At 33.9% G+C, this 11180-nt stretch overlaps 1 protein-coding gene and 1 long non-coding RNA gene across 2 annotated transcripts in view; one reads left to right on the top strand and one right to left on the bottom strand.

Annotated features, from left to right (window-relative positions):
- The window catches only part of LOC134754981 (uncharacterized), a 245613-nt gene that overhangs the window by 53242 nt on the left and 181191 nt on the right, over positions 1–11180 (top strand). The gene's annotated exons all lie outside the window — the stretch shown is intronic.
- LOC134754997 (uncharacterized) lies at positions 2156–10524 on the bottom strand. Its single transcript, XM_063691476.1, has 6 exons — positions 10461–10524; positions 9966–10128; positions 8207–8343; positions 7983–8046; positions 6901–7009; positions 2156–2334 (listed from the first exon to the last, which is right to left on the bottom strand). Exons 1-6 carry the CDS (start codon positions 10522–10524, stop codon positions 2185–2187), a joined length of 687 nt encoding a protein of 228 aa, XP_063547546.1. The 3' UTR covers positions 2156–2184.

Genomic DNA, 11180 nt, shown 5'->3' with positions numbered 1-11180 from the left:
AGAGAATACAGTAAATGTGTACAAAGGAGCACTTATCCCCTTAAGGGATCTCTTCCAGCTAACCTTTAAATAACTGTGAGAGATACATACGAAATGGTAGTCCATTTAAGAATAATATGTACATGAAGGCTAGACTTTAATGAAGTAGCTAACCCTAGAAAGTTTGCTCGTGGTATTTTTTGGATGAATATTTGCTCTTCAGGATTAAATACAGATGGTTTTACGGTAGGTAGTCAAAATATTATAACATTTTGTTATAAGTACACACCTGTTTGTATCGCTGATAGTTGGCGAACTGATCTCCTGCCGTGTTGGAATTAGGAAGAACCCTCCACAGGCAGCTAGGTGACACGTTAATCGTCGTTGATAATCGATTCATATGCGTCGATCAATCAAGACTGTGGCTCTGTCAGCGAATAGGTCTATAATGTTATCTTTATAGGTACCAACATAATTTATCGGCAAGTACGATACCGTGGGGGCCTTTTTTAGTTTAGATGTAGGTATTTTAGTGACTTTGATATAGACCTTCGCGCTTTATTTACTGCCGGTAGATACTATAACATTTTAGGGGTAGGTAATAGAAATAAAAAGCATTAAAGTAAACGACTTATTGTCTTATTATTAGATAAAATGTGACACTAAAATAAAACAAACAACATGATGATAATGTCGACAATAGGATGGTTAACGTTTGTATGGGAAACATTCAAACTCTAGCTAGAAGAAGCGGTATTTTGTTACACTTAATATGTTGATAAAATACGCCAAGTTTTGTAACTTTATCTCAACTACAAAGGGGTGCTCAACCACTTTGAAATTTTTTAACGTCGTTGTATGAAACCCAAAAAAATCTAAATAAAATTGTTAGATTTTTATTTAAGTACCTAGTTGTTTTCACATTATTTGAAAATGTTATTTATAAGTTATTAAGTAAAATAAAACAATTATTTCTATTTTTTATGAATTTTTCAGGTGAAATTCAAAGAATCAAACTTGAAAAATTATAAAAAATAGAAATTATAATGTTTTTCTACTTCATAACTTATAAATCACATGTTAAAATAGTATGAAAACAGATAATTACATAAAAATCTGAAAAATAATAGTACATTTCGATGCTAGTGCGGAAAGTATGTCATTACTTCACGAGTACCGAGATATCGAGCGAAGAATGACATTTCCGCACGTGTATCGAACGACGTTTTTTAATACAGTTGCGAAAAAATAAGAACAACAACAAGTAAGGAATTCGAAACTTTTATATTATTAATTCTGTGACATCATTGACATTGAAATTATGAAGAGGTGTTTTTTTTATTATTATAGAACCCACTTCAATGAAAGTTTTTTTTCAAATGCATGTTCTATAAGACAGAAACAATTGTAAATATAAAACATTGTACTGTTATTACCTAAATATCGTTATTTACGATTATTTATGTATCGTATATTTATAAAAACAATATCGAATGTTGCCTTTGGAAACATAAAACATTCTTGCAGTAAGAAAAAACGCCTCTTCTTTGACAGGCGTTCCATTCCATTTAGACACTTATTAAGAACGGTTTTTCAACATTAAAAAATAAATGATGAAGAGGTAAGCAATAAAACATGAAATATGCATATTTTTCGTATTCTTACATTAACAGTAGGTTTATGTTGATTACGACGTTTAAAGGAAACTAATTTTAACACTCATCAATAAGTAGGTAGTCATGAATTGGAACAAGTATAAATTTAAAAAAATTGGAATAGTAAAAAGCACTAGTTCGCGAAAACCAACTTTCCGCACGCTAAACAGCCACGAAAAGTAGCACTTTTTGAGCAACTGTATTAAAAATACTTATTATTTTTTGGATTTCATACAACATCAAAAATTTCAGTGGTTGAGCAACCCATTGTAGTTGAGATAAAGTTAAAAAAGTTAGCGTATTTTCTCAGCATAATAAGTGTAACCAAATAAGGGGTTGCCCCGTCGGAAAATAAAAAAAATAAAGGTTTTTGAATCACCCTACTTAGTCGATAATCATTATTTTGCATTGTCACCGGTCTTTCATATTAACGTCAATAAGTGGTTTAAACTTTTAATTTAGCTTAAATTATTTGACCTACCTATACTTACTATACTACATACTACACGGCATGTAAAAAACCTTGTAAAAAGAACATATTTAAGTCAACTTAATTAAGTATTGAATTGATGAGTTGTTTGAGTGAAGCGCTGCACTGCGCGGCGATAGGTCTGTTGAACCTATTGAGGTAGTCCGCCAGCAGCTCGCCTACCATCGCGTTGAACACGTCGTCTATGTTACAATCGAATTCTGTGCGACTCTGAAATACAACAGTAGCTTTATCCACAATAGACAATGTGATGACGTTGTGATGTGGATGATGGTAAATATACCTATATATATATGCCTCGCTCCAAAAAACCGGATCATTGACCCCCAATCAGATGGGAGGATAAAATTAAAGGTCTACTTCACAGGAGAGATATGTACATCAGTAAATCGGACTGGCTATTAGGTACGTGGAAGAAAATTGGAGATGCGTAACCTATCCCCGACGATACACGCTGATGGTGAAATAGTTATTTGTGCAACAAGAGAGGAAAGTTGGTTTTTCTTGCGTTTGACTCAAAAACACGAGATGTAAAATAAGTTTGCTCTCGTGTTGCACATATAATTTTTCACCTCAGTAGTGAGAACATATTAAAGGTTAAAATGTATTTCGAATTACACATAATAATACAGATAAGAAAAAAAAAACGAATTTGTAATAGAAGTATGAAGTGGCAGTTCATGGCCTTCACTAAATTAAAAAGCTACATTGTTTCACTCCCTGGAGTGAGGAAAGTCGCACTTTCCTCACTCCAGGGAGTGACGAAAGTAGGCTTGTTCGAGCTACTGAGGTGAAAAAATCATTTATTTGCAAGACGACAAGCTCCGAACAAACTTGTCATTAAGAATTAGTAGGTACATACGAGTAGGATTGAAGGTAACTCATAGGTATATTTATGTATAATTAATCAAATTTAAAATACAATCAGAAACGTAAAAAACGGTCGCTTGGTACTTTATTGGTTTGACTACTGTGTTAGCATTAGTACGTCATATTAGTAATACATTATTAACACATCACTCTCAATAAGGATGCCAGACTGACACAAATCGGGATCATATTGAAATTAAAAGTTGTATCACTTTGACAGTAGGGTATCCTATCATTACATAACCATGGGCGATAAGCATTTCACAAATTTAAATATCTTTCTCTGTAAAAATAAAATATTATGTAGAACTAAACTTTACAGGCCATGTAACATAAATTGTTTCAATTGTCCCCGGTCTATCCTAAGCATTATTATGTAAGTAGGTATATATTGTATTCTAAATCCTAACTTTATGCATCATTCTTTTAAATAAATCCCAAATTTCTGACTCGCATTTTTTCATAGGTAGGTATTTAGGTGATAAAATTGTACTTAAGTGGTTACTGTAATCAATCGGATAAGACAAAGAAGCTTATTTTTGAAGTGTATATAGCGTTTAAATGACGACTGCTTGTGGCAAACAGAGATGATCATCGAGATATTTATGAGTAGAGGTAGAACAATAACAATCGTGGACGATTAAAATTCACATGGTGGAATTTACAGGGTGAAATTTCAAACTAGAATAAAACAATTATTTACACACTTTTATTTAGCTTCACCACGTATATTTGTATGTGTTGGGCAAAAAGTAATTAAAAGTAATCTGGAAATACCCTCATCTACTCCGACCTATTGACCTACTTTTAAAATCCCAAATTGAATCAATTTTGAACATCCGATTCCGATGCCTGCTCGCTAAGGCATGGACTCAAGCCACCTTACCGATAAGGTATGGTGGCTTGGGTTGGGTACCCGTAATATTTCACGTGTTGCTCTGCCGGCATTCTTGGCCTCAATAGGGTATTTGACAACATTAAAAATATATAACGAATTGCTGTCATCCTGAAAGATAATAAACTAATAAAGTATATTTCACTATATTTGAATGTAAATTATGCTTATTTTTTGGAAAATAAACGAAAGAAAATTTAATATTTTTTGAAATTTCATCAGGGACGTGAACGCTCTGTGATTGGTCAACGCTCGGATGACGTCACACGCGGGTAAACATTCTTGATTGTCTTGAGTGTTTTAGCAGTTTTATTTGTATTTAGTTAATTTTAGTTATTGTTCCACAGTTTTCTGATATATTTTTCTTTTTTTGGGATTCGTTGGAATGGAAACAAACGATTTGTCTTGATTTTTTATAGTCTTACTTGAACATTGCGGCACTATACACCATTTATATACCATTTTACAGTGAAATAATGAATTCAATGCACATAAACCATAAGATTAACTAAGGTCATTGACTGAGTTTACTTGCGCGTGACGTCACACGTGTCACGTGATTAGCCCCTTTGCAAAAACAGCGTTTAAGGCGCGTTCAAAATAAATAAACTAACATTGTTATTTTTATATTTAATACAGGAAATTTCACGGAAATATCAATGTAGTGTAATTATTAAGTCATAAACAATCAATTAAAACCTTTTTTAAAAATTAGTCAAATAGCCTAATCATAGCACCTCCGATCTCTTAGGTAAAATTCTCCAAGCCTCTCCGGCTACAAACTGCGAGATCGCGTGCCTGGTTGAGGCCTCGAATGCCTGGCTAGCTGGACCGAGTCAAAATTTTGGTTTGTGGGGCAGAGGCGCACAGATGCTCCACAAGGCGCTCGGCGAACGGCTGAGGGAGGCAACGGACCACCCCCGTGCGGGCAGCTTTTTCTTGCGCAGAGAATTGCAATCGCAATCCAGCGCGGGAACGGTGCCTGCGTGATAGGCACCCTACCAAGGGCACACAATTTTGATAGGTAATTTAATTTTTTAGCTTTAGTTATTTTAATTTCAGTTAGTTTTAGCTTTATATTCATGTTGCTACACTTATTATGTAATAAATGTTTTCATTATTCTTCTAATTACACATGAGATCACATTTAATAAATGTAGTGTGACTACTTTATAAATTGATGTAATTACATAGCAATTTGAATTGCATGTAATTGAATTTTCATGTAATTCAATTACCGATAATTCAGTTAGTAATTAAATTACACAAGTAGGTAAGTAATTGCGCGCAACACTGATTTATATATATTCAGGGAGAGCTCTGTCCGTCACTACCGTACCGTACTACCGCGGCACCCGCGACTGTACACACTCAGGCAACCTACCACGGCCATCCGTGTGGACGCCTCGACCCCAAGGCATTATAAGTATAACTTGTGATTAATACAGAAAATAAATATTTTCTTTCTTCTTCGTTGTCGTCTCAATACAAATGTAAATTTAACCAATTTTAACCAAAAGTACTCGATAGACATACAAAGGAGAAAAACTTCAGTCGGCAATAAAAGTGTGTATCAAGAAAAAAACTGACGGTTACTTGTACTTAAGCTTATATTTAACTTGCCCTGTTAGTATGTTAGTGTGGGTCAAATTTTGAAATTGTGCTTGGAGCAAACTTTTAACTTTACCCCATCTCCTGAAACTTCTATCAGAAAAAGTAGCTCACCGGAGTGTTACCGACGCGCGACGATTCCGTAGGAAAGTCTATTACTTGCTCTTATCCCTTTTCTATTGTGTTTTACGGTGGTTTCAATGCAACACTGCTCATCTGATTAAAAATCCGTTTAGTCTTACCCCAACGCACATGGGTAGGTACATACTATTTTTATCGTTTCCCGATTCAATATACATTCTTTATTTTTAATTTTATTAAATTTCTTCATTTTGAATATTTTTGATAGCTCATCACTTTATAGGGTTTTGTTTTTAAGTATAAATATACGAGTACAATAAACATATTAAAATATACTTACGCAATAAGCCTTGATCAACAAAAATGAATCTAATATCATCGAAATCGATATGGCTGTTCAGTACTCAGTAGTTACGAGGGAACACGCTGTTGCTTGTTGGTCGAAATAAATATTACAAGGACAATCTTACAGAAATCGACGTAGTCTCAACAGTAAGCTCAATAAAGCTTGTGTTGTGGAACTTGTGGGTACTATATATACATACTTATAGACATATAAAACATCCATAACTCAGAAAAAGGCAGAAATGGCAGAAAATTGTTTGATAAAAGAAAATCATACTTGGTGATAATTACGACTAACCTAGAGGTAGCCAAATTTAATTTGGTTAATAATTTATTTATGATTAAGTACCTATCTATATTGACCTAGATCTGACCGAAATTCATTTCACATCTTGTTGCTCCTGAACACGCCTGTAGGTAACTTAACATCACTACAAAAAAACACCTTATACACGGTGTTTCCTGTAACAGGAGCAATAAATTAAACTGGAGGCTGTACGCCTCAAACTGACCAACATTTGTGCAGCAACTTTTTAAAATAATTAAATTTTTAGATTATACCTTTTTCATACTAATTAAATATTACTTTCAATGTACGCTGCGTTTTTGCAATACATTGCGTCTTAGAATAAACTTTAAAGTGTAATGAAAATCAAAACACAAGTTCTTTTTAAAAGTTGCTGAACAAATAAATGTTGGTCAGTTTGAGGAGTACAGCCTACAGCTTAATTTAATGCTCCTGTTACAGGAAATATATACAACAATGTCCCCCGCAGCGTTTGTCTGTATGTATGTTCGCGATGAACTCAAAAACTACTAAACGGATTTTCACGCGGTTCACCTATCAATAATGATTCTTGAAAAAGGTTTAGGTGTATAATTTGTTAAGGTTTTGTGTAACCCGTGCGAAACCGTGGCGGGTCGCTAGTTTATACAAAAATCGTATGTGATAAATAAGCACTCACTATACTTACCAAAATACCGTTAATACTGAAACCAGAGTTCTCGAAGCTTTCAATAGACGTATAGTCTGACACATGCAGTACAATTTTAGTCCATATTCTTAAATCCGTTGTTTCGAAGCTGCAAGGCATAATTAGGTACCAGTTAAAATGCAGCTCATGGTCAGTGATCAATAATCACAGATTTTAATCCCTGACAACCAAGTAAAAACGGTTTAATCAGATTTTTTACAACTAACTAGAAAACAAATCAAATCATTTTGATAAATATTTTTTAAGTTGTGTTTTGCAGTAGTTTCACTACTATACAGGGTGGCTAAAAAATTAGTAATAAATCATACTGAGTAACTATTACTATGGGACGAACCCCAAAGTCGCGAAAAAAAAATTACCTGTTTCATACATTTTAGCTGGTCCATTTTCTACGGGATGGTAATTTTTTTTCGCGATTTCGTGGTTGATCCCATATTAAATTGCTCAGTATAATCCCAAAACCTCCCTGGCAACGGGAATGCAAATTTTTTATCCACCCTGTAACTAAACACACACACACGGTGTTTCCTGTAAAAGGAGCAATAAATTAAACTGGAGGCTGTCGCCTCAAACTGATCAGCAACCTTTTAAAATTATGAAATCTTTAGATTATACCTTTTTCATACAATTAAATATTATTTTCAATGTACGCTGCTATATGTGTGTTTGACGTTGCTTGTCACCCTTTGGCCTTTAAATATAACAAATTTTGCAATACATTACGTCTTAGAATAAACTTTAAATGTAATGAAAATCAAAACACAAGTTATTTTTAAAAGTTGCTGAACAAATGTTGGTCAGTTTGAGGAGTAGAGCTTATAGTGTATATAAGTTCAGATATTTTTATTATAGAATTTCACTCCTATAGGGTTTTACTTCCTCTTTGCTTGCCTGCTACTTTGAACTTCACCGATAAACAGCTGCCAGGCTACCGTCTACCGTGTGAAGTAACACTCGTAGTATAGCAAAGTCAGCAAATGAAGGCTCTACAAAGTGTGCCTTATGGGTTATTTTATTATTCATTGAATACCTAAGCTACAAAAGCATTAAAAAAAACTTACAGCAACTTTCCTTCACCAGATAACGGTAAGGCTTCCATAATATTTCCCTTCATGGTATAGTAATCTGTCCAAAAACAATGTTCTGCTTTAGTCTAGAATTATATATGTGAGATTATCAAGAAAAAGGTTACTAATTGTGCAATAATTACATTTTCAATATCTTGACAGGTATAAATATTAAAAATCTAGCAAAATAAAAATCTGTAATTGTAGTGTAACTTCACCTGCGTCCAATTGCAGTTTAGGGAACTTGATATCTATATCAATTTGGAGCATCACTCCGTTAGAGGTCAAGTCCAACTTGATGAGCTCGTATTCAGACAAACCAGTGACAGACCCATTAGTAACATTCGCGCTAATGCTGCAATAAATAGATATTTTTTTACATGTTCATGCCATCAACAGTGTGTCATCGTCAATCAAAAGGGTACTTATTGTCGGTATTGAGTTATTGCTACCGGCATATAGTCGAAAACATGCTCTTTTAAATGCAAAAAGAAACTCCTAATTATTCGATGTTCAAGTTTGAAAGTTTAAAAGACCAAGTTCTAGTGCGAAGTAATGGAGATAGCGGTTTTAAAATGTTCCATAATCATTATACTCCTAAACAAATGACATTTTATTTCTAGTTTTATACATATAATTGAGATGTTATAAAAAAAAGCAAGTAGGGTATAGAGACATGGCATAAAAATATAAATATTTTTTATGGCTTAAAATCAATAGGTTCTTAGCTATCTTATATTGTTTTTGTACGACTATAACGTAGGGAAATAGTAAAAATCATGAAACAGCTATAATGTCGAAAGTTTTTTATATATTAAATATAACAAAAATCAACATTAGTAGAAGAGATCTTACATATTAATTTATATCGTTCCAATTCCTTACTCTAGGTATATAGAGTGACGGCACCAGTCATGGACATGTTAAGCACAGTAGGACCCAGTAATGGACAACAAAGTTGTAATGCCTTATCACCCACCATTTATCTTTACTAGTTATTTTGGCCATCAGTTACCTGAACACAGTGTCATTACTTTAAAAATATAGTGTCTACTGTTCCTTCAAAATTGAGTTTACGGGAAAAAAATGTCCATAATTGGTTCTTGTACATTACTGGTGCCACCACCTTACACGTTCTACCTTGGGACCCCAGTATAAAAAATGTAGGTATATACATACATAAAAAAAACTGGCCAAGTGCGAGTCGGACTCGCGTTCCAAGGGTTCCGCACATTACATAATTAATGTATTTTTTATGATGTGAAACGTGAGTGAAATGTCTTTAAAAAACCCGTAGGGGTCGGATCAAAAACTAAGTAATTATGTCCGACTCACGCTTGACTGCACTTTTCTAATAGGTTTTCCTGTGATCTATAGATAAAGATCTATTTTGTGTATTTTTTAAAAATTTTAGACCTAGTAGTTTCGGAGATAAAGGGGGGGGAATGGTCATTTTTTGCCTATTTTCTTGATTATAAAGAAAATACTCGTATATTTGAGATTCTCACAATGAGCTTTTTCATTTGATATGTAAGGCGATATAGTTTGACAAACTTTATTTTTTAATTTTCTCATTTACCCCCCAAAAGTGGCCCCCGTGTTTAAAATTAATTTGTTTACGTAACATGTCTATCTTTGGGTCACAAACTTACATATGTGTACCAAATTTCAACTTAATTGGTCCAGTAGTTTCGGAGAAAATAGGCTGTGACAGACGGACAGACAGACAGACGCACGAGTGATCCTATAAAGGTTCCGTGTTTTCCTTTTGAAGTACGGAACCCTAAAAACTAAACAATGAGTTTAAAAATATGAAAAAACACAGTTCACAAATAATTAGGCATTAAAATACTCGTGTGATCCTTTTATGAAACTCATTTCATTCGTTTCATAAACCCACAGTCGTATTTGAATGCCTTCCATTATGTATCAGACACATAAACTGCTATTAAAATCATATGTAATTAAAATATTCACCATAAAATTGGTCCGCACAAATCCACATGTTGGGTTTCGAAATTGATTGCGTCCCTATACGGCGGTACTGGGTCCCCATCTCTCGCGTCTTCCCTACTTCTAATGTTGGATAATTGGCGCCCGGCAATTTCTAGCACTCGATCACTAACCGCTGATGATAATTCTGAAATAAAATAATTTGTAAGAAGCGACTACAAAATACAAATGTTGGTGAAAGTAGAGTAATACCAGTAAACCAATTTGCAAACGTAAATGCATACATAGAGCGTTTATATAGATCAGGTATATCTATATAAATCTGACTGTGACACTAAAAATTAGAACCATAACCGCGCCCACAAATTTAATTATTGTAAAAAAATATATTAATATACTAATGACAAACGATAGCTGGAACACTAACTTTTATTAAGTTCACTAATAGGATTTAGGCCTATAATATAGGCACATATAATTCTGTTTAGAATTCCGTACCAAGCATAACTTTTTACAAACCTTTGGTGCCGCTGATGATATTTGCCGCCAAGGCGAGAAATGATAACAAAACCACAGCGTTCATTATTAATACTATTGATTTCACTAGAAGCAGTTATTAAGATGTGACTTGGTTTACCTAAGGTTTAATATATATGGTTTAATGATCAACGTAAAGGTTGTCGTTATCATGAAATTACGAAACCAGGATTTCATTATCAGTTTATATTCACATTAGTGTAGGTAAACGTATTAGCAACATCTAATACATACACACTAGGTAAGTAGTTAAGTACCTATTTTTACCCAATTAAGTACAAGTGTAATAATTTTTAAGAAAAAAAACCGACTTCAAAGGGGGGATTACTTATTGTTGATGGTGCACTCCAGACAATGAAATGAAAAAGACAGCATCTTTTGCCTGACTAAAAGGAGGTAAAACCACCCACTTTTCTAGTAGCATTTCGTTTCTGTAAGGGTCACAGTTCTAACCTAACCTAACCCACTTATCTGATAGCAGTTCGGTTCTGTGAGGATCGCAGTTCAAAAAAAGTCCAGGTCCAAGTTTGGGTCTGGGTCCATAACGAAGAGAATAAATCGCCAAACGTGAACTATGTGTCGTTGAAGAGTTCCATTCTGATCATCATCAGCAGTTCCACTTTATCAAATGTTACTTTTTTATGTAAATGCTGGATTTGTTGATGAAAATACAAAAATCACTATATGTATAAGTACCTTTCG

This window comes from Cydia strobilella, chromosome Z (genome assembly GCF_947568885.1).
Source record: "Cydia strobilella chromosome Z, ilCydStro3.1, whole genome shotgun sequence".
NCBI lineage: Eukaryota > Metazoa > Arthropoda > Insecta > Lepidoptera > Tortricidae > Cydia > Cydia strobilella.
This window is presented reverse-complemented; position numbering and strand designations above follow the sequence as displayed.

What these genes read in the sequence shown, in the direction of transcription:
- LOC134754997 (XM_063691476.1), bottom strand. Translation starts at nt 10,524, where the DNA reads ATGAACGCTGTGGTTTTGTTATCATTTCTCGCCTTGGCGGCAAATATC. An exon ending in TTGTGCGGACCAATTTTATG is followed by an intron (nt 8,344 to 9,965) that starts GTGAATATTTTA and finishes TATTTATTGCAG; the next exon opens with CATTAGCGCGAATGTTACTA. An exon ending in TCTGGTGAAGGAAAGTTGCT is followed by an intron (nt 7,010 to 7,982) that starts GTAAGTTTTTTT and finishes TATGCCTTGCAG; the next exon opens with CTTCGAAACAACGGATTTAA.